This window comes from Otolemur garnettii, unplaced genomic scaffold (genome assembly GCF_000181295.1).
Source record: "Otolemur garnettii isolate 467f Iridium unplaced genomic scaffold, OtoGar3 scaffold00044, whole genome shotgun sequence".
Taxonomy (NCBI): domain Eukaryota; kingdom Metazoa; phylum Chordata; class Mammalia; order Primates; family Galagidae; genus Otolemur; species Otolemur garnettii.
Genome location: NW_003852439.1, coordinates 2775538 through 2803008, shown reverse-complemented (window position 1 = coordinate 2803008; position 27471 = coordinate 2775538). Strand labels below are relative to the sequence as shown.

Genomic DNA, 27471 nt, shown 5'->3' with positions numbered 1-27471 from the left:
CCAGTTCCAATAAGCACGTGACTTCACGTACCTCAAATCATTAACTTTATGCTTTTAAAATATGTCCAGCCAGCCAGGTGCGGTGGCTCATGCCTGTAATCTCAGCACTGTGGGAGGCTGAGGAGGGAGAATTGCTTGAGCTCAGAAGTTTGAGACTTGTCTGAGCGAGAGTGAGACCCTAACTCCTGAAAAAATGGAAAAACCCAGCCAGGCGCCATGGGGAGCACCTATAATCCCAGTGGCTTCTGGAGGCTGAGGCAGCAGGATGCCCACAGCCGGAGTCTGAGGTTGCAGTGAGCTATGACGCCATTGCACTCTGCTCAGGGCATAGAGTGGGACTCTGTCTCAACCAAAAAAAAATAAGCAAGGAAATAAAATATGTCCAACCAGACGCAGGAGCCCCAGCCTATCACTCCAGTGCGTTGGGAGGTCAAAGCAAGGATGATCTCTTGAGGCCAGGAGTTTGAGGTTATAGGCATGATCACATCACTGTGCTCCAGCCTGGGCAATAGAGTGAGACTCTGTCTCTTAAAACAAAAAGTCTCAGTGACTTTCTTTGAGATACCCTAATGGTGGATACACATCATTACATGCTTGTCCAAACCTACAGAATGAACACCAAGAGTGTATCCTAATGTGATGGATTATGGGTGTTAACAAAATGAAAGTTAAATTTTCAGCTGGGTGCAGTGCCTCACTCCTATAATCTTAGAACTTTAGGAGGCTGAGACAGGAGGATCGCTTATGCCCAGCCTGAGCGAGAGCAAGACCCAACCTCTACTAAAAATGTAAAAATTAGCTGGGTGCGAAGACAGGCGACTATAGCCTAAGCTACTAGGAAGGCTGAAGCAGGAGGATCACTTGTGCCCAGGAGTTTCAGGCTGCTGTGAGCTGTGATGACGCCACTGCACTCCTGCCTGGGCAAGAGAGAGGTCCTGTATCAAAAAAAAAGCAAGGGTGGGGCTGGCTTTTTGTTTATGGGTTTCTACTTAGCCAGGGATCTTGTTCATCTGCTTTGCATAGTCCTGATCAGAGGAAAGGAGAAAGGAAGAGAGCTGGTGAGCAGAGAATGAGGGGCATGGCAGTTCCACATGATGAGCCGTAGTGGTGGCAAAAGTGCAGTGATGCTGAAGACCCCCGCAGAACTCAGCCCCGACCACAAGGTCTGCTGAGCTTCCCGTTGTCAGCCCTACATCTCTCCACTCTGGCCAGCAGAGTCCTCCCTGTTCATTTCCATAAGGCAAGCTGCAGGTGCCCAGGGAATCACGGACTCCTGTGAGCAGCCTATGCCTGATGAGAGGTGGTAAATAAATGCCCAGCTCCAACCACCCCCTTCAGGCTGTGCTGACTCCAGAATTAAGCTCCAGTCACCCACAGCAGTAACTTGTTGTTAACACACCCGCTGCTGGCCTCATTTCCCCTCCTCCCTCCCGGCTTCCCTTGGCATCACCTTTCAAATAAAACACTTGTGTTCAAATCTTTGTCTTGAGGTCTGTTTCTATGGGACGCCAGCCTAGGATGACAGATGATTTTCCCCGCAGACTGCGGACACCAAAGAAGACAGGTTTGTCAAAAGCAACACGCACAGATTACCTCTACACAGCCCTGAGTTTTAGCTTCAAAGGTCTAAAAGGTTTTCCTCTGGACAGAGCAAATCTCAGGTTAAAGCAGTGTTCAGAAACATAAATATCCAGCATCCCAGTGTGCAAATATCATATCACTTTTGACTAAACACATTTTCTTCTTCCAGGCCCAAATCAAACATTCCTCCTTGGCAGGCAATCCGGCTTCGTAATGAGATATTAAGCCCTGACGTGACTCAGAACTATGCCCCTAGAGCTTCCAGGAGCACCACACCTGCGTCTGCTCCTCCCCAGAGTGGCTCGGTAAGTCATCATCATGATGGCAGCCGCATGCTGGGTGTCCCCTGCACGCCACACACCCAAGGCAGCCTGGGCACGGAACCTTTCAAACCATCACAACATGCGGCCAGCTGCAGACCCAAGTCTGTCCAGCTCAAATAGCCAAACCCTTTCCACCTTCCGCCTTCCGCCTTCCGCCAGCCACCCAGTGTTTCCCAGAATGAGGTCTGGCCTGCACTGGAATCTCCCAGCACAGTCACTACAGTTCAGTTCATCAGCCTCTCCCCAACACTTAGGAAATCAGAATCAGGAAGCAGGAGGTCTGGAAAACTCCGAGAGAACCACCTCAGTAGTAGGAAGCTCTGTTTTATATCCCTTGCTTATAGTTTCCCTGAAACTAGAGCTGAACGTCTCAGGGCTGGTCCTGGAAATTAGACTCCATCTTCAAATTGCACCCCAAAGTTAACCATTTGTACTTCCGCTTTATGTGGGGTCCAGACTGCTGACACCCCTCACCTAGGGGATCACAGCGATATTCCTAACTAGTATCTTGCTTTCTCTTCTTTTGTTCTATAACATCTAAATGTTTTCAAATACAGAAAAGTGAAAAGAATTATAGAGTGCACAATTATATACATCACCTAGATTCTACCATGAACAGCTATTGATATCAATAATTCTTCAGTTATTTTATATTTTTATTTTTTGAGACAGAGTCTCATTGTCATCCTCGGTAGAGTGCTGGGGCGTCACAGCTCACAGCAACCTCAAACTCCTGGGCTTAAGCGATTCTCTTGCCTCAGCTTCCCAAGTAGCTGGGACTACTGGCACCCGCCACAACGCCCACCTATTTTTTTGGTTGCAGTTGTCATTGTTGTATAGCAGGCCCAGGCCGGGTTTGAACCCGCCAGCCTCAGTGTATGTGGCTGATGCTATGAGCACCAAGCCTCTATAGTTATTTTAAAATATGCTATGTTTGCTTTGTTGTATATCCACCTGTCTATTCATCACTTGATCTTTTTTTAATGCATATCAAAATAAGCTGCAGGTATTAGTACATATCCCCCTGTCTTAGTCTATTTGGGCTGCTATAACAGAAATACTACCAACTGGCTGGCTCGTAAATAACAGAAATGTATTGCTAACCAGTTCTAGAGACTAGAAAGTCCAAGATCAAGCCATCAGCTGATTTTGTATCTGGTGAGGGCCTGTTCCTTACAGATAAGAACTTCTTACTTCATCCTCACATAGAAGGGACAAGGTAGCTCTCTGGGGCTTCTGTTATAAGGGCACTAATCCCATTCCATGAAGGCTCTGCCCTCATGGCCTAATCACCTCCCCAAAGGCCCCACTTCTTAATACCATCACCGTGGAGGTTAGTATTTCAACATGTAAGTTTGCAGTGGCGGGGGTGGGGGAGGACACAAACATTCAGACCATAGCACCTCAAAGCATTTCAGCAACTTATCATTAACCAGAATTCAATGTTTTATTGAATTTATGGTGGGTCTTTTTTAAGAAAAAATTTATATACAATGAAATGCATAAATCTTAAGAGAACTTGATTGAGTCTTGACCAGTGGATACAACTGTGTATCCTTCCTAATGCTCAGTGAGGTTCTGCATGACCCAGGGCATCTCACCTCTCTGCCACCCTTGCCCTTCCTTCCCAAAGCCACGTGATCACAAGAGAAAATGAACTACCTAGATCCTGATATTTTTATATCTCAAAAAAAAAAAAAAGAGTTGAAAAGAGAGAGATATCTGCACCCACGTTGGTAGCAGCATTATTCACAACAGCCAAGAGGTGGACACAACCCAAGCATCCACAGATGGATACACGCATGGATAAAGCAAATGTCACTCATACACAGGGACGCGCACACACACGATGGAATGTTACGCAGCCTTTAAAAGGAAGGAAATTCCAACACATATTACACAATGGATGAAGGTTGAGGACACCATACTAAGTGAAATAAGCCAGACACAAAAAGAAAAATACTGTTATCATTTCGCTTACATGACATCAAGTTCATAAAGAAGGCAAGTAGAATGGTGGTTGCCAGGGAGTGGGGCAGGAGGGACTGCAGAGTTATCATTGAATGAGGATAGGATTTCAATTTTGCACGAGTTCTAGAAATGGATGGTGGTGATGGCTGCACAACAATGTGATAATGAATTGATAATATTTAATGCCACTGAACTGCTCACTTAAAGATAATTAAGATGATAAATTATATGTTATATGGATTTTACCACAATTAAAACAAATAATTACAAGAGTTGAGCCTACACAGATTTTCCCTCTAAATGGTTTTCAACCCACACAGGTGAGCAGGATCTCTCCTATGCCAGTGCAACTTCACAACTGAGTTAATCTCCCCCCATGTTGTGTCTTTTTTTTTTTTTTTTTGAGACAGAGTCTCAAGCTATTGCTCTGGGTAGAGTACTGTGGCGTTGCAGCTCACAGCAACCTCAAACTCTTGGGCTTAAGTGATTCTCTTGCCTCAGCCTCCTGAGCAGCTGGGACTATAGGCACCTGCCACAACACCCGGCTATTTTTCTTGTTGCAGTTGTCATTGTTGTTTTAGCTGGTCCAGGCTGGGTTCGTACCCACCAGCCCCAGAATATGTGGCTGGCGTTCTACCCACTGAGCTATAAGTGCCACCCTCTGCTGTGTCTTTGTTTCCATTATCTTCTCACCAACCTTATCAATAAGCCCAAAAATGCTGTAGCTCTTTTAGCTGCCAATTTTCTGAATACCAAGATCCCAGATGCAATGTTCAAAGGCATGAAGACAGGTGGGACATTCTGCCATGAGTCAGAGGGTGCCTATATGTCTGACAATTAATCTCACAAACTCAGCCTAGAAAAAGTGCCACATACCCCACTGCTGAATATCACTATAGTCACCTTTGAAGTATCCCCTTTGGGAAGCTATGCACCGATGCTAGTGACTAGCCCACCTTTCAGAGTGATTTTGGAACCCTTTTTTTAGAATGACACCCAGAGTTGTCATTGTATGAGGACTGACAATGGAGTTCATGAACTTGCCACCATGTACTTACATTGGCAGCACTGTACAAACAACTTGGTAAGGTTTCAGGACCTTGGTACATCGGTGTCTCACTGCTGTGTTTGTGTCAACATGTGATGGTGTCTGGCTGAGTGGCATGTTTTTGTGTGCCATATAACAACAGCTGTGATGGTCATTCAAGAAAAAGAGTTCCAAAATTGCTTTGAAGGGTACATTAGACGCTGGTGTTGGAGCACAGCTTCCTAAGGGAAGTACTTGGAAGGTGACTATAGTGATACTCAGCAATGGGGTATGTAGCACATTTGCTAGGATAAGTTCTCAAGCTTAACTGTCAGTTCTTCCTAGGATGGTCCTACAAGTCTCCCATGCTTCCTCTACAAGGGTTCTCCAAGGCAGAGAAAGTAGAACTAGACCTTCAAGGTTACTCTGACTTTGCACAGATTCGGGAAGAGAGAAAGCAAGGACCCCAATCATTTTGTCTCATACATTATGACACAACTGCCTCCTCCCCTTCCCCTTCAACTGGCCAACCAAACAATTTGGTGAAAGCAGATGCTGGCCTCTAAAGAAAACCCACAGTTGCACTTGTGTTAACAGCTTTGGTGCATTGTGTTAGACTCTTGTTTGCTCCATTAGAGGCCTATTTGGCTGGATGAGCGTTTTTTACTCATGACCAATGTCTCCCATTCCACACATGCACTGATACATGCCCAAACAAAGCAGCTCCCTGAACACCCTCCACTCCTTGGCTCTCCCCTCATCCCAGCAACTCTCTCTCCCTGAAACCCCCCTCACCCTTCAGGCACTGGCCCAGCTCTCAGCTTGACTGCGTAAGACACAGTCTAGTATGTCCCCTCAACGTGCATTGTCCCCTTCTTCCAGAATGCGGTTGTTCAACCTCAGCAATATGGACATTTTAGGCGGGACAACTCTGTCCATGGGGAAAGGGCCATCCTGTGCATTATGGAATATTTTGTAGCATCTGTAATATGTACCAAATAGATGCCATTAGCACTCTCTCACCCATGAAACCCAGAATGTCCCCAAGTTGTCCCTGCTGCAGAAGCATTTTGCAGAGTCATAAGAGCTCTCGATAGGCCCATGGCCACTCAGCTAAAAATCAGATTTCCTAGTCCAGTTCATTGCCAATGACTAGTTGATACAGGGGTACAAAAGGCTGGTCCCTTTGCCTCAAGAAGGAACAACTCTGCAGGGCATGTTTGTGATCCGGAGTCCCCTCCCGGTCATAGGTCAGGCTGAAGCTAGGTTTGACCTCGGATCACATCCTCGCCTGGCTATTACCCTTCACCTACCCTGTTTTGTGCTCTCCCTTGTAGGTTTTTCTCATGCATCTAATATGGATTGAATTGTGTCCCTCAAAAAGAAGGCTTGAGGTTCTAACCCTAAGTACCTCAGCGTGTGACCTTATTTGGAAATGGGGTCACTGCATTAAGATGAGGTCACACTGGAGAGGACTGGGTCGTAATCCAATATAACTTATGTCCTTGAGAGAAGAGGAGAAGAGAGACAGCCACACACAGAGCAAAGAGCCATGTGGCAGCAGAGGCAGAGACTGGAGCAATGAGGCCACATGAGGAAGGCCAAGGATAGACAGCATCCTTAGGAAAAAGGGAAGAAAAAGGCAAGGAAGGGGATTCCCCTGTAGGTTTCAGAGGGAGTACGGCCTCACCCACACCTGGGTCTTGGACTCCCACCCTCCAGGACTGTGAGCTAACAAATTTCTGTTGCTTTCAGATAGAAGTGCCCAACCTGCTACCCATGAGCTGTATGCTGATTTTCTGAGGACATTTTTTCTTATCTGTGGTGTTGGATATCATGACAAGTACACACAGACCTTTTTTTTGCTCATCAGTTTTCATTAGTGATTGGGAATTTGATCTGTGGCCTAATAAAACTCTTCTTTTTCCAATGTGTGGCAGAGAAGTAAAAAGGTTCCCACTTAAGCCATCCAACTGGGGCTATGGCTATGGTAGCCCTAGCAAACTCATCCACATGGGAATCACTGTCTCAGGCTCTGCTTCCAGGGAACCCAACCAAACACAACTGGATTTTCCACTTAAAGAGCATAAACTCCAGAGCAAGCATGAGATGGGTGATAAGAGCGCAGTCTTCCCTCAAAGTTTCTATATGCCTTTCTTTGCCTAAGGATGATTCCAGTATTCAAAGAGAAATATTCATATAACAGGACATATCCCTCCCCACCCTCCCCACCCCCGCCAAGTAGATTTCATCAGTATTTAAAACTCCTGCGTAAGCTGGCCGTGGTGGCTCACACCTATAATCCTAGCACTCTGGGAGGACAAGGTGGGAGGACTGCTCAAAGTCAGGACTTTGAGACCAGCCTGCACAAGAGTGAGACCCCTGTCTGTATCAAAAATAGAAAAAAAAAAGATTAGCCAGGTGTAGTGGTCCCAGCTGCTCAGGAGGCTGAGGCAGAAGGATCACTTGACCCCAGGAGTCTGAGGCTACAGTGAGCTACGATGATGCCACAGCACTCTACCTTGGGCAACAAGTGAGATTCTGTCTTAAAAAAAAAAAATAACAGCTAAAGAAAAACCTCCTGCTCCAAATACATTTGCTCCGTAAATGGAATTGAGTACATCCTGATCCATTCCAGTGGTGGAGAACCTACCATGTTGGACTGATGGTACCTCAGACTTCAAAATGGTGAAGTGGGATTTTCAGCCAATTTTGATCATTCTTAATAAATGAGTCTTGGCTGCACCTTCTTACCGTACACAGTAAGTACGTTGTTTTCACAGCATGCTGTTTACCTGTCTTTCCCTCTAGACTGGGATTTTTCTTGCCGATAGGAACTGCATGATATTTATTTTATTAATCCAACTAGTGATCCCCAGTACATCATAGGACCCCAAGAAAAATGAAAAGGAACAGAAGAGTGAAGCAGAGAAGAATGAGGAACAAAGAGTGATCAAAAGAGGTGCAGAGAAAGAAAACAAATAAATACCTTGCGGCTTGAGATGACTCTTCCAAAAACTACTTTGAGCAGTACTGGGAATAGTCATCTTAATCAGAAGTGAGGGACACAAGGAATCATAGCCAGGATTTAGAGTCAAACCCACCATGACAAGAATTAACAGCCACTGTCTACCCGATCACGGCACCAGGACAAAGCTGAACGCCCCACTATGACCAACAATGAGGGCCCAGAGTGGCTGACCTGCCTGAGATATTTCTGTTTTATACCTACTTCTAATTCATAGAGGCACTCGAAGGTCCCCATGAAACTAAGGCACCAGCCCTGCCTGGGAGAAACCTGCACCCAGTGACGTAAGACAGGCCTTGCTGTCTCTCTGGATGGAAGGGAGACGGCAGTCCCCAGATTAGCTCAGCTCACAAAATGCCAGTTCTTCCACATCAAGAGGGCACAGTGCCAGAAATGATCAGAAACGCTCTCTAGCCCTGCCAGCGCAGTGAGATTTCACCAGGTGTGATGGCTGCATAGGGCACGGGAAAGTGATGAATCACAGGCTTGCTCCAAGTAGGCCCAGAACAGATGTCCTCTCCTGACAACCAGGGCCACCACCTGCGGAGGGCACACCACCCACCAGGCCCTTGAGCAGAGCAATCTCATTGATTCCCGACCTCACCCCTGCAAGGTGGTGTCAGAGCTTCCACTTCACCTGTGAGGAAGCAGAGGGACCCAGTGTCTCCACCCAGGAAGGGGTGGAGAGGCTCGGTCCAAGGCCCTTTTCTTTACATGTCACCCCAGTGGCTTTCCACAGAAAGGCAACTCTTATGAATCGAATGGTGGCCAAGCTCCCCTTTCCTATGCTTCTCTCTCTCCCATTCTGATGCTAAATCAGGCTGTCCCAAGGGGAGGAGAGAGACAGACAGACAGACAGACAGACAGAGAGAGGGGTCGGAGGAGAGGAGCCAGGCGGGGGAGGAAAAGGGGAGGAGAGAGGATGGGACCAAACTACCCTGATGTATCAGGAAGGCTTTGCTGAAAAGGTGACATTTGAGCAAAGACCTAAAGGAGGTAAGGTGTGCGATGTCAGGATTCTCTGTATCCCCAGGGTCTTCCTCTGAAGTTAAGAACAGAGCTTAGCAAGACCAAATTTATTGGGTCTAGCAAGTTTCCCTCTTTCAAATATAAGTTTCTAGAGGGTTGAGACAGGGTAATTCTTTGAAAATGCAGTGATACTGGGCGTACCTGTGGCTCAGTGCCCGGCCCCAGCCAAATTGCAACAAAAAATAGCTGGGCGTTGTGGCAGGCACCTGTAGTCCCAGCCACTCGGGAGGCTGAGGCAAGAAAATTGCCTAAGACCAGGAGTTGAAGGTTGCTGTGAGCTGTGTGACGCCACAGCACTGCACCAAGGGTGATAAAGACTGTCTCTACAAAAAAAATAAGAAAACCCAGTGACATCACGTATCAAGGAAGATATGCAGAAAGCACCACAGATCCTGGCTATGTAACTGGAAGCAAGGCCACCAAGAGGAATGGCCTTCAGCGCTAGTTTGGGATCATAGCTGACGCTGCCAATACCCTGCCCACTGCCGTCTCTGCACCCTCACCACGTCAGCACACACAGGCCTGGTGTCAGCTGCTAAATTTTCCATTATTTTGCACTAGAGGACGTTGGAGGTCTCTTTTCCTGCCAGTGCAATAGGCCAGAAGTGCCAGGGAATTCACCTCTTCTCTCCCAGCAGCCTCCCTCTCTGACTGGCAAGTGCAGGCTGCAGGCATTGTGGGGCTATAAACACTCCAGCTCTCTCTGGACCCCCAGCAGCCCCCAGCGGCATGTGCAGTACACAGGCTACCAGTTTCCATGGTGGACTGACAGTCCAGTCACTCCTCCCCAGTGGCAGCCAGCTCCGTAATGCGTCCTTTATATGACTGCCCCAACCCTCCTGGTGTCGCCTCCCTTGCCTCAGGGGAATCCAAACTAAGAGAAGAATAAATCTCCTATTGCATACACATGTGCACTGTGCCCAGCCACTCACTCTGAGGAGTGGGGCCAGTCCCCTCCAGTTCTCATGTTTAAAACCTATACCCCAAACATGATGCTGCACCACCAAAGCCTTGGCCAGCAGAGCCCAGCTTGGAGAATCCCCTTAGTGTGTTTGATGCAGAATAACCCACAGGGCCTATGTCACACAGGGCCGTTGCCCCCAGCGTGGACGGGTTCTCTTCCTTCCCTAGGGCTCCCCACAGCCTTCTACTTGCAATGGGTGGACAGCTGTCTCCCAACACAGAAATGTCCAAAGGGCTAATGGACACATGGCCTGGTCCATGGGTGGCTTCCCTGGGCTGGACAGGGAAAGGAAGCCAACCTAACAATCTGTCTGCAAAGCATCCATGCATCATCCTCTTCTCCAGCCTTCACTTTTTTTCTTCCCAAATCAATTTTTGAAAGTCAAAATGACTGATGGCTTTAAGCCCAGACAATCATTCTGCTTATTAAACAACTCAGCAATGATGACAAAAAAGTTCCCTGAGCGGGGCGGCGCCTGTGGCTCAGTGGGTAGGGCGGCGGCCCCATATACCAAGGGTGGCGGGTTCGAACCTGGCCCTGGCCAAACTGCAACAAAAATAGCCGGAGGTTGTGGCGGGTGCCTTTAGTCCCAGCTACTCGGGAGGCTGAGGCAAGAGAATTGCCTAAGCCCAGGAGTTGGAGGTTGCTATGAGCTGTGACACCATAGCACTCTACCAAGGGCGACAAAATGAGACTGTCTCAAAAAAAAAAAAGTTCCCTGAGTGGTGGTAGGTATATCAATCTGTACATGTGATAAAATTTCACACACACACACACGTACGCGCACACAGCAATGCACGGTGGAATGGTGGAATGTGAGCTACCAATGTCTAGTTCCCAGTGTGGCTCACATGCTCTGGTTGTGCAAGATGTGAACACGTGGGGCACCCTGGATCAAAAGGACATAGGAATGCTCTGTACTATTTTTACAACCTCTTGTAAGTAGTAAATTATTTTAAAATAAAAAGCTTCAAAAATCCAAAACAAACAAAAAAAAATTTTAAAGCAAAATAAAATTAAAATAATCTTCTCTTTTTTAAAGTTGCCAGGAGGAGACACCAAAGACCCACCCCTTACCTGAGAACTGGGGATCAGCGCCTTCCACCAGTGCCCACCCTTGACCAGGTCAACTTCACACAAAGGCACGGAAACTTTCCCAATGACACAGTGGCGCGAGAACTTATCAAAATCCACCACGGTGAGGAGCAGGGTCCTCCTCTGGGCTTCTAGGAAGGGGATCTCAAAGGTGTAGCGCTCCTCAAACACCGGCTTCTGGGTCTTGCGTTTGACCCCAGTCTGCTTGGAGTTCTTCTGGTCCGGCAGCAGACAGATCTTGACATAGGGGTTTGAGTGTGCCATGTCCTGGCGAGAGCCATCGTGGGAGATGGGAGGGGGCAGGTCCCTGGCCTCAATCACCCTCACCGTGAGGTGGTTGTGCAGCAGGTCATACTGGGTGCTGAAGTGCAGCATGCCCAGCTGGTACTTGGACAAGATTTCCTCGTCGGTCAGAGAGTCCACATCGTCACTGCTGGAGTCGAGAGAATACAGCCGGGGCTCGAACTTTCTGAAATAGTCGTCCGGGGTATAGGTCCGTCTCAGCACCGAAGGCTGGATGGGCTCCTTCTTGGCACTAAGAACGCCAAACTCGATGGGTTTAATATCGATGAGTGGGGAGCTGGGTCGCCTGGACTCGAGACCTAAACAGCCACCAGAAATAACAATGAAGACCACTGCCACCTGAGGAGCAGCCCTGGGCCACTTTATCAGAACGGCAACAGTTGACACATTCTGCTTTAAAATGCTCTTCCCATCTTCTCTGCACACTTTACACTGCTCTTATTTATGCTATGAGAGAGCATACGGTGATGTGATCCTCACCACTGCCAACATCACAGCAGCTAGGCGTGTTCCAAAGGGAATGTGTGTATTAAACATCTACTATACACACTCATCATCTTCACATCCCTTTGAATTATGAGATAATTACCATTACGCATACTTTACAGATGAAGAGGCAGAAATTTAAGTAACTTCCCAAAGGTCATACACCTGTAAGTGCAGAAACCTGGGCCCATGTGGCCCCAGCGTCTGGCTCTAACCATTACCCCACATTGCCTCCACTTTAAGAGAGTGGACTCAAAGGCTAGAGTGCCTGGGTCAAATTCCAACTCAGCCACTTACTTGCTCACTTACTAGAAATGAGTCATGTGACTCACTAGTAATGACCCGGGCACATTATTTATACCCTGTGGGACTCAGTTTTCCCATCTGTGAAATGGAGTCAACATTAGCACCTACCTTAAAGATGGTAGTGAAGACTCACTGAGCCACAGCATGGGAAGGGCTAGGCACAGACTATGCCCATAGGAGAAGATCAATAAAGAAAAACTAGTGTATTTCAAACCTCATTGCTTAGAGGTTACCTCTCCTGCTTCATCAACCAGCAGAGTTTGTTGCTCCCCAGCCCATCTTTCTAATCTTTGCACATCCCTCTATTCCAGCAATAAGCTCACAGTATTCTTGTTAACTGCTCAAATATCTCTCTTACCAGCTAAAATCATGAGATTCTTGCTTAGTGCACAGGAGGTACTCTCACCAATACGTGCTACGTAGAAACCACCTGTGTTTAGAGCTGGGCATGAGGCTTAGAAATAATCTAGACCAGAGCCGTCCATAGAAACATAAAGTGAGCCAGAAATACATGCCACACATAGAACTTAAAATGTTCTGGCAGCCATGACTTTTAAAATGTGTAAAGAAAGAAGCAAGATTAGTCATAATAATTTATTTTACTTAGCCATGTAACCAATAAAAAAAAATTTTACTGAGATACTTTAAATTCTCTTTTATTTTCAGGGACTGTCTTCAAAGTGCAGTGTGCATTTTACACTTACAGCACATCTCACTTCAAGCTGCCACCAGGTAAGTCCTCAGCAGCTATGCATGGCTGGTGGCTATTGTATTGGATTGGACAGTGTGAGTCTAGCCTTCTCATTTTACAGATGGAAAGACTGAGGCCTGAAGAGGTCCAAGGACCCTTGGCTTTCATCATTTCAAGTCCTTGAACTCTTTTTTTTCCTGCTTCTTTTTTTCTTTCCCATTTACTCCCAGGAAAAGACCAGACACCCATTACCTCTACCTGAGTGGATTAGTTTCATGAATTTTAAGCTTTTATCCTCCAATTAAGTGAATTTCAGACATCAGCTAAATGAGAACAGAGATATCTCAGTGAAAAGAGGTTAGGAATCTCTAGGCTTTATAATCCTTTCTCCTCTCCACTCAAACTTTGTCATTTGGTTAAGCACATATGCTACACAACAGAACAGACAGAAGTAGGTGGCCAGATGTGACCCACACGTACATTTTGTTAGGTTTTACAGAAAAGAAGTGTCATAAAAATCCAGATTGCCAGTTTCTTTCTTTTTTGTGTGTGAGACAGAGTCTCACTATGTTGCCCTCGGTAGAGTGCTTAGTGTCACAGCTCACAGCAACCTCAAACTCTTGGGCTTAAGCGAATCTCTTCCCTCAGGCTCCCATGTAGCTGGGACTACAGGCGCCTACCACAATACCCGGCTATTTTTTTTTTGTTGTAGTGGTCATTGTTTAGCAGGCCTGGACTGGGTTTGAACCTGCCAGCCCTGGTGTATGTGGCCAGCGCCCTAGCTGCTGAGCTATAGGTGCTGAGCAGATTACCAGTTTCTATTTACAAAAATCAGGCAATAATGGGTCCACAAGCCCACACAGCTACTAACGGGTATAACTGAATCATGGCCACTCACCCGCTTTCAATGGGGCATTAGCTTTCTAATTGGCTGCAGTCCCCACCCTGCCCTAGTAACTCTCTGGACAGAGCATCAGCTGCTACTTGTCACTGCATTAGGGCAATGTTTATTCATTGTAGATACAACCTCTACAACTCCACTGACATGACCTGTCTGGCCCCCAAAGTCACTTTTATAACATGGTAACACCTCTGAGGATCTGAAATGATAATATGCTGACAATGTCAATCAATTGGACCAATTCAATCAAACTTACAACTGTAATTTATAAAAGCAAAACTCAATCACAACGCTTCTGACTAAACTCAACAGAGATCTGATGTAATGCACTCCTCCTCTTTCATACTGCCATTAGTTCTCTCTCCTCCGTCCCCTGGACTGTCACCCCACTCTCTCTCCACCCCATGACAGCTCTGTCAATTCATGACTCTTACTGAGAATGGACAGCCAGCGAGGGCCACCAGTCAGTCACAGCAGGAACACTTACTCGAAATCCTCCGTGTCAGGCTGTACGTGGACTTGGACGTGTCTGAGGACGAGCGTCTCCCATCTGGGGAGTTGGTCCGTGGGGTCAGAGGAACTTCACTGGCAGTATGGACAGAGTCACCATCCTTATCACTGCTCCGGCTGGCCATCCTATAGGAAGGAATGAGGTCTCAATAGTTGTCCAGGAATCCCAGGATAGTGGCATGATGAATGATGGCTCTCAGACCATTTTATGCAACTTGGAATAATGAAAAATTTGAAATAGTGTGGTATCCTTCAACTCTCAACAACATCTTGCTTGTTGCCCAAAATATGAAATGATACAAAGAAATGGTCCCCAATATAGAACAATCTGTCAAGAACATGCATAATTTGAAAGCTGGGGATGGGTGGAAGGATGTGTAAAGTCAGGCTACTGCCACATGGGGGCGCCACTCTGGCTAAGTGAGGCCAGAGACGTGTTCAGCCTGGAGTGAACTGTGTAGTTGTCCTTATACATGTAAAACTTCTGCAAACAGCTGTTGGTGGCAAGTATCCTGCTATTTTAACAGTCACTGTGTCTATAATTTCACATATTTTTAAAATATCCTATAACAATGTCACTCAAGGGTTTTTTGAGCAGCAGAGCTACAGCTATAAAACAGCCGTGAGAATCAACAATTTAAGAACAGAAGTTCAGTGTGAAGAAACAGCTATGAATTAGCAAAAGCACGTAACACTCGTTGTGCTCCCAGTAAAGATGAGAAGTGCTATGAAACTCAAAACAGGGAAGGAGAAGATGATACAGGGTAGTAATTAAAAGCACAACGTCTGGGTTTGAACCCCAGCTGGGTGATTTTGGGCATGTCCTTTTCTTTCTCTGTGCCTCTGTTTTCCTATCTGTAAAATGGGAATAATAACCCTCTTATATGGTTGCTGTAAACCCTGAATGAGTTAACACATAAGCTAACATATGCTTGGTATACAGTAAGTATGTGCTTGACATACTTTATTTTTGTATTTTTTTAAAGTTATTTTTAAATTATTTTTGAAGAGACAAAGAGTTCCGCTATGTTGCCCAGCTGCTCTCAAACTCCTGGATTCAAGTGGTCCCCTCCTGGCTCAGCCTCCTCAGTAGCTAGTAATACAAGCACATGCCACTATGACTTAGCTCATAATATTACAAGGTAAATTTACCTGTCCCTCCCCACCAATATTCTAGGTAAGAATAGAGAAGGTGGGGGAGGGAAAGGAAGGAGAAACAGCTGACAATGCAGCTTTGAGAGCGATGCTGCTAATGACACACACCTAAGCCATAATGGCCACAGATTTATGCCTTCTGAGACCACATCCCCCAACTTGACATTTATGCCTGCAGGGAAACTCATCTTGAAAAACGCAAGTTTTGAATTCTATGAGGTCTTCAGATGCAGCCTGTGCATGAAATGAGACTGATCTGATGCTCTTCAAAAGCTATATAAGGGTCAGGGCCAAAGCAAGTCTGGGTCTGACATAGGGGAAAATGGAATATTTGCTTGCTTCTTGCTCCTGGTCTATAAGAGGTGAAGACAGTGGATGAAATGAGGGGGTGGGGAGCAGGTTTGTGGGGGCAAAGCCGTGGAATCATACCGCATCCTTCTTTCTTCACTCTCTCCTGTAAATGAAAGCCACACCTTCTTCCAAGGAAGGCAGGACCAAAATGTCATGGCCACTGGGACACCTGTCCACCTGCGTGGCCCTGCATCCCAGCTGCCACCTGCACTGCAGCAACCACCTCCACCTGTGAAGTCTCACCAGGCCTCAAGGATCAGTATTAATGCCATTGCCCTCTGAAGCCTGCCCTAAGCCGCTCCTCTCCAACCCCACCCACAGCCACCAGGCCTGCTGGCCCCTTGCCATGCTCAGCCAGAAGGCTCTTCCTGGCCCTGATACCTGTCTGCTTCCATCTCATCATTCAGGTCTCTGCTTTAGAGCTCCCACCCTGCCCCTGTCAGCTCACCCATCCCTATCGGCCCCTATCCCGAGACCTTCTTTGTTCCCTCCCCAGTCCTGCACACAGCTCATCTTTAATTGGCTTCCTGGCTTATCTTCTGCATCTAACACTAAGCCACCGGCCCACGTAGGCAGGGATGGTGTGCGCTGTGGTTACCAGGGCTGACCTGGCTTTAGCACAGTGCCTGGCGTGCTTGGGTGTTCCACCTGTCTTCTCTCAATCCACCAACAGGTGGATGCACCCTTTTTGTGGTCTTTATCTGATTCATCTGTGGCACAATTATCCCAGTGGATATCTTGTCACCTTCTCCATAACAGAACACATTTCTGAATGGTGGCATCTGTATTTATCATGATCAAAAATACCAGGTCCTAACACCTACCATGTGCCAGGCTCTGTGCTAAAGGCTCCATATGAACCATCTCATCTCACCCTGACTGGCTAGGGTACCTCACACCTATAATCCCAGCACTTTGGAAGACCGAGGCAGAAGGATCATTTGAGGCTATAAGTTTGAGACTAGCCAGAGCAATATAGTGAGACCCTGTCTCCACCAAAAAAACTTTAAAAATATTAACCAGGTATGGTGCTATGTATCTATACTCTCAGCTACTCAGGAGGCTGGGGCAAGGAGGATCACTTAAGCCCAGGAGTTTGAGGCTGCTGTGTGCTATGATGATGCCATTGCACTCTAGCTCGGGTGACAGAGTAAAACTTTGTCTAAAATTAAAAAACAAAATCCAGGAGGGAGTTGTTATTAACTACCTCTACTCCTTTACAGATGGTGAATGGAAGCCCTGGGTGGGGTGGAGAGATGGCTAGATAACTAATTTGTAGCACTACTGAGTGGTAGAACCCAAATGGAGCCCAGCAAATCTAAACCCTGGTTTGCACACTCCACCGCTAATCTCTGAGGGATCTGTGAGGGGTTTGCACATAGTAGGTACTCCACACATGCTTTCTGGACAAATGAATAAACAACTTGACCTCAATGCACTCTTCAACAGGGTTTTTCTGGCACTGCTCCAAAAGGGACTAGTAAGATTGCGCAGTTTTCCTGAACTTCACCAGCCCAGTCCAGCCAAGGAAAGCTGAGAGCACATGGGACATAATCACATGTGACAGTAGTGTGTCTCCCATGCAGAGCACATACTAATGGCCAGCTCTTATGTCACATGCCAGCACACAGAGGCACGTCCTGTGGTTCTGGCTCAGATGTCACTGTAGAAATAGCACGGCAAAGCCCATACACTCGACATTTTTACTCTCTGCCTGTTTGATAACATGCAACTGCCCACTTGGTAAATAAATCTGGGGAAAGCACAAGCTGTAAATTCGCTTTTTGAATGATTTATTCCATCTCCTCTTCACATACTTCCCTTTACCATTTTGCATTATGTTGAGTACCGCAGGGGTTCAGGAAAGACGTTAAGACATGTTAAGTACCGCCGGGAGTTCAGGAAAGACCTGGTTCATCCCAGAAAGCACACCAGTTATGTACAGCTGTTCAGGCTGTAGACTGCACAACTCTAGACAATGCCGTTCATAATGGCCGCCATGTGAATGGTGCCATCTAGAACTGTGTAGTGTGTTGGCTCTGCTGGGAAAATCCCAGCCCACTTTTCTACTGTGGCCAAACCAAAAGAAGGATCTGCCCAGAGGGTCCCAACTTTCTTGTCCCTCAAAAGGGTCCCCTGCTTGCAAAAAGAGTCAGCAGCCAAGGAAAAACACACCTGTCCTCCAACTCAGGGTTAGAACCTAGGCTGTGCATCTCTAACACTTGACATGGGGTATCTGGGGGGAAACAGGTAACTTGACAGTGATGGTTCATGTCTGTGTGGGGTCTTCACTCCTACAAAAGAAAATCTAAATTCCTTAATCTGGCATTCAAGACCCCACGTACTCTGAGCTTGCAGGCTCATTTCCCACCCCCACCCCCTTCCTAGCTGTAGTGTCCTTTTGTAGTGTTTGTTCCCCTCAGGGTCCATTCCCGCCTCTCTGGTCACAAGAGATTCTCTCCAGAGCCAAGTTCACTGCCTGATTTTGTAAATAAAGTGTTATGGAAACATAGCCAGGCCCATTCATTTACGTATAGTCTATGGGTGCCTTTGCACCATGGCCGAAGTTAAGTAGCTGCAATACATACCGACCATATGGCCCACGAGGCTAAAATGTTTATTATCTGGTCTTCTACAAGAAAAGCTTGCCCACCCCTGGTCTCCCAGCTGAATTCATGTGTTTTTGGTGACCTCTTCCCTGGTGCCAGGGTGGGCCGGCAACCCAGCCTGACTCTAACCTATTCTTACGTTCCTCCAAGCAAAAGTTGGGTCAAGTGACTGGTACACGATCCAAGCCAGGCCAGTGAGAGCCTTGACAGTGTTTTTGGTGCTCTGGCAACAGAATGCAAGTCTAGTGCCGCCATGCGGAGAAAGCAAGCGTCAGAGCGAGGTCAATACAGAAGGGGGGACTCCAATAACACAGTTTGCCCCCTGGATCCAACTACGCCTGAAGCTATTATCCCTGGCTTCTATCATAGACCTTATCCAGGACTGTCATATATAGTATGCAGGGTATGAATGCACAACTCCAGGGGGTGACTGGACTTACATATCTGTCTTTTCTCCTACACAAGCTTTAAAATCCCCTAAGCATGGTAACGCGACCCTTTGGGCTTACCACAGCTTGGCACGCTATATGCTTCAGAAATAACTACAAAAGAAACTGTGATTAGTTTTTCAACCGATGATTGGCACTTTCAGGATTCAATTTTTGCCCATAGGTTAGTCAGCTGGTCAACAACAGCTTTTTTCTTTTGAGTTAACAAGACAGATAAAAATCCCTGCCCACGCAGAGTTGGCATACTTGTGAGCATAGCTTTAAAGATACCAGATGGGTTAAGCTAACCTCTGCCACACAGACCACTGGAAAATGGGAATTATTTCTTGATTAAGGAGTTGCTTTTATCAAACATCTCAACTCAACACACAGGATTCAGGCCACAACTTATGAATAATGGAAAGGTCTATTAATATGGCCTTTACCATACTAAATGAATAAATCTCTACCAATACCTAATAACGACAGAAAGGAATACTTACAGGGCTTTTACTGTGCTAAGCGTGTTGTATGCTTATCTCATTAACTACATAATAGCCCCAGAAGTTCTTTGTTATTCCCCTTCTCCAGATAAAAAAACTAAGACCAAAAGGGGGTAAAAGGAATCACATTTGTGATTGCCAACACAAGGTGCCCAGCATTCTGAAGTACATTTCCATATGCAAATTCATTTAACCTCTGCAACAACTCTATGAGATAAATACTATTCTTTTTCTCATTCTCATTTTACACGGGGGAAATCAAGGCACAGAGTCATCAAACAGCTTGCCGAAGGTCACAGAACTAGAGAATAGCAGTAGAAACAGGAACTGAAGTCACACTGTCTGACACAAAGCCACTTTACTAGAGAAATATTTGATACTTGCTTTTAGGAAGAGAAAATGAGACCGCCTGAGGCACGACCCCAAATTGGAGGGGAAAAAATAGGGCATAAGAGAGCTAAGGAATCTGAGCCCAAAGATTTAGCTAAGACTGTCTTGCTCCCTCTTTGGCCTTGTCCCTCCAGATCATGAGAAGTTGCACTTGATGACTTCTAAGCCCTTCCTAGCCCTGACCTTCTTGGGTACATCCAGACTCTCTGACCACATCCCTCTCGCAGCCACGGAGAGGTGGACCAGACACGTGGCTGAGAAGCTTCAAAACTGCATTCCCAAAATATCTGAGCGACTGGCAGATGGAGATGTTGTATGCAGGCGCGGGAGGAGAGCGAATTGGAAATAAAATGAAAGATGCCACAGAGAACATAAACAGCGTTGGAGGACAGGATGGAGCGTGGAGGTGCTTTTCTGCTTCCCTGTTTCTGAAGTTCTTGTTCAGACCAGCAAAAAGGCACTTGTTTGTTCATCCCACCCGCCCATCCGTGCAACAAATATTTATTGAGCATCTACTACAGGCAGGCACTGGGCCGGGTGCTAAGACAACCTATCACACCGGCTCGGATAGAAACACTCAGAATTTGGTCAGCCCTCGAAGAACAGAGATGCTCACGATCTCTTCTTCGCTAGGAACGACTCTCTGTGTGACTGACAGTGCCCACACACTTAGCGTTACACGGTTCCTATCTCAGAAGGCCCGATGGGAAACCAGCTGAACTAAAACCTCACCACCAGCTGGTCTCACCAGCTTGCCAAACTACATGAGGAGCAAAGAATGCATCTCCCTCCACAGCAAAGATGTCAATGGAAACTCAGCCTCCCCTCTTTCATACCCCCAAATCTTCCCTCCTGTGGCCCAGATGCTCCCCCACCCCTTAACTCCCTCCAAGAAAAGAAAAAAGAAAGATCTTGAGGTTGATTTCAAGCAGTTTTACTTACAGCCAGGGAGGAGTCTGGGCTGGGAAAGGTCCCAGAATTTCAACTTCATCCTCACTTGACTGGCAACAGCTGGACTCGTAGCACTTCTGACAGCAGTGCCTGCAGGTCCATCTGCACAGCAGCAGATCAGAGATTCTAGAAAGAAAACCCTGAGGCCATTGGGGGAGGTGGGTAGCGGGGAGGGGGACAGGGAGGTAAGAAAAGTGGGGAAGGGGAAGAGGAGAGACAAGTCCCAAAATTACAAGCTGATCCCTGATGAGTTAAAGACAGTCAGGAGTTCCGGCTCTGCTGCTGAGCGCTTAGAACAAAATGTTTTCCATTTCTATTTACCAACTGCAGGCACAAAGATAGCAAACATCAACTCACTGGAGCCATTAGTAGCAAGCAAAACATTTGCAGGTATTTTCTTTTGTAGTTTATGTGAACGTCTTTCTTGACGTGTGGGTGGTTTATACATCAGGAGGGCTATACAATATGTTCTCGAAACACAATGAATATTACTCTGTCTTCTTGAAAGCAGAGAAAAAATATTAAACAAAAAAACCCTCAGTGACATGAAACAGATAATCAAACAGAATTAGCAGGGCTGGGGAGGAAAACTAATCAACTAGTGTCTTTACACTGGGCTCACCCTTCAGTAGAAAGGGATGAAATCTGTGCTATTATCAACAGCAGGTTTTTGTTTGATACTCAGTATCCACACAGCCCTCTATTAGACTCCAAAACGAAAGGCAAGCATTTCTTGATTAGAAACCAGACCCAACAAATCATCAAATGAACCCACCTCGTTTAATGGTTCCAACTGCCCTTTTAGAGATCCACGATGAAGCCACGGGGCGTAAGGGGATGACAGGGTTACAAAAAGAGACAGACAAGACCAGTTTAGCAATATTCCAGCAACTCAAAATTAAAAAAAAAAAAAAAAAAAGCCCTGCGTCTTTCCACTTACCATCCTGGGAAGGGAGCTGACTTCCTAACAAGGTGTTGCTATTTTCAGGGCTGCTGGTAGCCTCCTGGTTAACCAATACCGAATAAATGGGAAACTTTAGCATTTCGATTTGATTTGCACCGTATGCTGTTATGAATCAGAGCGGGTGGATAGATAGTCATGCTATCCAATGCAGCCACACTTCAGGAGAATAGCAAACCTTCCTATACAGAAATAGCCACGAAGCCAACCCAGAAGGACATGATTAGCTATCGTGCAGGCAGGGAGGGAGAGAATGTTACTTGGCTCCCCCGCCCTCCTGGAGGCTCTACCTACCAGTTCTGCTCCAATGGTGATGGTGGGGAGTTGCATATGACCACCCACAAATAGAGGGAGCCCAAAGGGAAGCCATAATCTGGTCCTCCTGAGGAGGGAGGGCCTCCCTTGTTTTGCGGCCCCACCCCCTCCCCATCTTCTTCTCACAGCTTCCCAAGGCACAGGACTCCCTCCTCCTCTTCCAGATGGCTCTCCAAATGAGCCAAGTAAACCAGGCAGGTTAGAGGGAGTCCTGTGTCCAGCCTAGCTGAATCCCGGAGGTAAACTGAGGTGGGTCCCAAACTTACAACTTCAAATCAAGAAAGTTGTTTTCCACTTCTCTTTCAATGAGGAGAAACTCTCAGTTTGGTCCCACCTCATGTTAACATCTTTCTATGGCTTCCCAATTCCATCCCCATCCCCCTTCCTTTTAAACAAAGAAAGCAGATTCCCAGCTCAGAGCCTCGGAGATGGCCACATCCAGCCAGAATGTAATAATGTGGCATTATTCCCACTGTGTTTATTTTTCCAGTTGCCCTCTGCCTTTATCATGTGATCCTGGATCTCTATTATGGCAGTGTCATAAAGTTTCCTTGTCATATGATTTTTGAAAGTAAAAATAAAAGTGAGTCCATTTATAGCAAAAAAAAATAAAGAAAGTTAATAATAGTATAGGTGGTACATGGCTCTTGAAAGAGTCAAAATCCTTGAAGTGGTTAAGGAAATAAACCACAGCCTGGGAAACCGTCAAAGGCACTAATCACAAACTTTCCCAAATGACACACAGAATATCTGAGGGTGCTGAGGGGCCACATAATGAGCTGGGTCAAGAAATAGCAGTCCTGGCCTCACCAATGACAAATCATATGACTTGGCAAGTCAGGGGGCCCCTCTGAGCCTCGGATACCTCTTCTTTAGTGAAAGGGCTAATCCCTACTTCGAGGGGTGGTGTTGAAATGATATAGAACACCATGCAAATGCTTTCATGCTGCCTGGCTGCAAAATAAAATGTACCCTTTGTGTGATGGGTACTAGATGGCTGTCAAGACCCAGTGGAACCTGGTTGGCACCAGTTACTTTGCTGGGAGACACAGCAGAGAACAAAGCAGCAAAAAGCTATACCCTCATGGGGCTTCCATGAGAACGTACTTCAAAATGTTTAGGATAAAGGGCAGGGATAAAGTGATACTTTTCATAACAATCCACAGCAATTCTCTTAACTTAGGGAAGCATTTCCCCGGCATGTGGTGGTCAAAGAAGACTTATTCAGGCTGGGCAAGGTGGCTCACTCCTGTAATCCTAGCACTCTGGGAGGCCATGACAGGTGGACTGCTTGAGCTCAGGAGTTGGAGACCCACCTGAGCAAGAGTGAGACCTTGTCTGTAAAAAAAATACCCAGGCATTGTGGTTAGTGCCTGTAGTCCCAGCTACTTAGGAGGATGGAACAAGAGGATCACTTGTGAAGCCACAGTACTCTACTGAGGGCTACAAAGTGAGACTTTGTCTCAAAAAAAAAAAAAAAAGCCCAGCGAGATGGTTCAGAGATGGTTCATACCTGTAATCCTACAACTCAGGGTGGCGGAGGCAAGAGGATCACTTGAACTCAGGAGTTTGAGAGCAGCCTACTACTAGACACCATCTCTACTAAAAATAGAAAAATTAGCAGGGCATCTCAGTGGATGCCTGTAGTCCCAGTTGCTCAGGAAGCTGACGCAGGAGGATCGCTTGAGCCCAGGAATTTGAGATTGCTGTGAGCTAGGCTGACGTCATGGTACTCTAGCCTGGGAGACAGAGTGAGACTCTGTCTCAAGGAAAAAAAAAAAAAAGACCATGTATAAAGTCATGGTGACCAGAAACAAAGCCACCGTGTGCCTTTATTGAGGAACCTAGCTTTCTCAAGGCTCAGGTATGAGTATTGGAGAACAAAGGGAAACCATGGAAAATGAAGCAAAGGGAAGGTGGTCTGCACTGGTTCCTAATGGAAGAGAACTGAGTAAGCCAGAAAGGGGAAGGAGCACCCAGACATTCTAAACAAAGGCCCAGCCTTGCAGCCTACAGTCCTCCAGCTAAGAATGATTTGTACATTTTTAAATGGCTGAAAAAAATCAAAAGAAGATTAATACTTCTTGACTTGGGTAATGCATATACAATTCAAATTTTTGTGTCAACAAATAAAGTTTTATTGGAACACAGCCACACCCACCTGTTTACTATTGCCTATTGCTGCTTTGGTGCTACAGAGTTGCACACTTGTGACAGAGACCATGTGGCTCTTGAGGAAAAAAAATACTATCTGGCACTTTACAGAAAATGTTAGGAGAGGCCTAACATATCCCTCACCAGCCCCCACTATCCCGTGTTTTAGATCACAGCTTGACCCTTAAGCAGCTGTGTGGCTGTGGCCCAGGGAAAGTCACTTAATCAATCTATGCTCAAGGTGGTCATTAAGAACCAGAGACACCCGTTACAACGCTCACTTCTCATTAGACTGTGCATGCCAAGGAGTGGGAACTGTGCTGTTTTCATCACTGTATCCTCAGCGCTGGCACTTAGTAGGTGGTCACCCAAGTGTTTGTTGAACGACTATTGAATAGCCCCTCAACATCATTCAGCACACAGTGGGTATATAGGAAATATGACCTTCATTGAACTTGAGAAGAGGAATTGGGCGATTCCATGAAAGGGAAGCCAATCCAGTGAATCAAACTAGGAGAGGAATGGGAGAAGCTCTGCCAGGTAATAGAGCACAGAGTTCCCGACAGGCTGAAAAGTCTGAGGACAAGATGAAGGGGTGTGTAAGCCAGAGAGGAATCAGGGGACCAGCAGCCCCTCAGCTATGGCTGAGGGAACAAGATGTGAACCAATAAGCACCCTGGACGTGGGAGCCCATAAGCTTCCCTGCCCAGATCAAAAAAGCCAGCGGCAAAGACAGCTCAACGGGTCTCACTGCGGGTCTCACTGCTTGACCTTGGCGCTGACCTGTCGCCACCTTCCTCCCTGCAGAGGAGAAAGGCAAGCAGCCCAACCCCGCCCCCCTCAAGCTGCATGTAAATTATTTCAGCTCACGGATCCTTGAGGGAGTTTCTTCAAGGTGATGGGGGGGTCCATATCTCCCAGACCCCAGTGCAATGAACTAAAGTAGCCCACTCTCTTCCCCTCACCAGCGCACCTTTGGCCTCTGAGTGTCCCCCACCCCTCAGCACCCAGCGCCCGGGAGAGACTGCGTCCTTGTCCCTCCTGGCCGGAACAGCTGCCTCAGGCTCGCTCCGCCGGCCAATTAGCAAGAGCCGTCACCACGGTAACCGCAACTGGCGCGCCCCGGGCCGCCCTCCCCGCGGCCCCTCCCCTGGGGTGGGGTGCCAAGAGTGGGGGGAAGGGGGAGAAAAGTCCGCCCAACCCCCCATTCCCACCGCAGGAGGCGAGGACGCGCGTGCAGAGTCCACATAGGGCCCTCCATCCTGGGGTCTGGGGGTCCCCCAACCTCTGTTCCCGGAGCGCACCACTGCTTCTGCACAGGTTGCCCGCGCTTGGGCACCCTTTTTCTCGAAGCAAGTTTGTGGGAGACTAGGCGCGTGCCCTCCCTTCCGCGCGCTCCCAGCCCGAGGGGGCGCCGCACCCCCAACCCACAGCCCGGACCTTGCCCCCAGCCTCAGCCCTACCTGGATGTACGCCATTTTCGCCCGCGCGTACTCACTCCGGCCCGGGCATGGCGCCGCCACGGCCACTTTGCCCTCGCCAACCGTAGAGGTGGGAGAGAGCAAAGGGGGAAAGGAAGAATAAGGCAGCCGAATGGCCCCAGACGTGACTGGCGTGGCTGATGAGCGCCGGCCGCCCCTCCGCCGGCCGCCCCGTCCTTGCCTTTCCTTGCGTTCTGGCTACCGGAGTCGGGGCCGCCTCCCTGGTTCGGGGAGATGGGGAGCCCAGGGCCCCCGCCTCGGCCTCTCTCGCTGTCCCGCGCTCCCCCAACCCGAAGCGCTCCCCAAGCTGGAATAAGGCCGGGGCGCCTGGGCCGGGAGCCCGGGACAGCTGCGGGGACTGCAGCGACCCCGGCGCGGGCGGGGCGGAGACGCTGGGGCCCCGGCGCGTGGGAGGCGGGGGAGGGGAAGGGGATGGGAACGGGATGGGAGGGGGCGGTGCGCAGGTCAGCCCATCCGGCCCGCGCGGGGGCTGGCACCTACCGAAAGCAGAGCCCCCGGGGCGGCGGTGAAGCCGAGGGGACACAGTCCAGCCCACCATCGAGTCTGCAGTGGGGAGGGTCCTCCTCATCCAGCCCTCTCCCCAAACCTGTTTGGAAAAACTTTATTCCCGCCCCACCCGACGCGCCTAGGACGGTTGCGGTGAGGCACTCAGAGGCTGCATGAATGGGAGCCCCCGAGTTAAGGTGGGAGTGGGGGCCAGGAGGGAGGTGCTGCGGCGGGGGCTGCAGGGGGCGCGCGGAGATAGTGGAGCGTCCCTTTTACCCTAAATCGGCCGGAGTTGCTCCCAGGACGCAACAGGTCTAGCGCGGGGCGGCCCAGCAGCGCCACCCAGTGTCGTGCCGGTTCTCACGCGCTCCTCTGCCCGCGAACAGCCCCGAATTAGCTGGCGTGAGTCGCGGGGCGTGTCCACCGCCCTCCTGCCGGCGTGGCTGGGGCGCCCTGGGCCCGAAGGCCTCCACCAAATCTCCTAGTCCAAGCCCAGGCCTCGCATCCCAAGGCCACAGAGCTTGGTCTGGCTTTCGGCTGACAGGCTAGAGGCGGAACATTGCCCTCCGCTGGTTTTTCTCTTTAAAATGCCCAGCCATCTCTCCTACTGCTGGTGACCAGCTTCTCAGCTTTTTAATTTCAACCTCCTAGCGCCGCTGTCTTTTCATCAGTGTAAATGGGATAATCTCTGACCTGCCTATCCCCCAGGGCTGTTTTGTGGAATAAATGAGAAAACGGATGTGGAAGTATTATAACAATAAACAAAAGAGGTAATATACATATGAGTATATATTTTGCGTAAAAATCTTCAGACGTATGCACTTTTTAATATGATGTATTGAATTTGTAGCGCATAGCATGCAATTCATATTGAGCTCAACACTTGACAAACTTTATTTCATTTCCTCCTCCTGGACCTTGATGACACAGCCAGCACAGTCCCTGAACACAGCAGGTGCTCAATAACTGCTTTTGTTGTTGCTGTTGGCTCCATTTCCTGAGGTAGGGGGGAGAGTGTGCTGTGTTTATCCCCTATTTATAGATGAGAGGGAAAGCTGCTGTACCAAGGCCTGACTGCCAGAGGTAGGAGCCGCTGGCCTCTGAACCCACCCGTCTGCGCTCCTAGTATCTATCCCAATAGTTGTAGTATCTGTAGTACTTTTCCAGCATTGATGGGAAGGTGCGCTTGGTCGGGAGTGGGCTACACCCAGGAGTGGAGCCTGCTGGGATGGCTGCTTCTCTGGGGGGAGGTCAGGGAGGCAAAGGAGTTTGCTAAGTGTTCTTATAAGTATTACTAACCCCTTTTGAGGTCTGCATGCCAGCCCTTTACTTAAATTTGACCTTTTAATTCTTTGATTTCCACCAAGTAGGCAGTATTACTATCACATTCTTAAGATGAAATAAAAAATAATAATAAAGAGGTGAAGTCGTTTGCCCAAAGAACTGAAGAT

The 27471-nt window shown here is 47.9% G+C and overlaps 1 protein-coding gene across 2 annotated transcripts in view; it reads right to left on the bottom strand.

The window, feature by feature from the left end:
* Nucleotides 1-25514, bottom strand: part of SYT17 (synaptotagmin 17) — a 70125-nt gene extending 44611 nt beyond the window's left edge. The window contains exons 1-5 of one of the 2 annotated variants that reach the window (XM_003790712.2): nt 25496-25514; nt 21378-21395; nt 20594-20742; nt 14193-14341; nt 11001-11620 (exon numbers count right to left, since the gene is read on the bottom strand). In XM_003790712.2, coding sequence (XP_003790760.1) covers nt 11001-11620; nt 14193-14341; nt 20594-20742; nt 21378-21395; nt 25496-25510 — 951 coding nt within the window. In that variant the 5' untranslated portion in view covers nt 25511-25514. Of the gene's footprint in view, nt 1-11000; nt 11621-14192; nt 14342-20593; nt 20743-21377; nt 21396-21542; nt 21793-25495 lie in introns of those variants that run through there. The other variant, XM_012805729.1, reaches the window with a different exon arrangement.
* Between the last annotated feature and the right edge of the window lie 1957 nt (nt 25515-27471).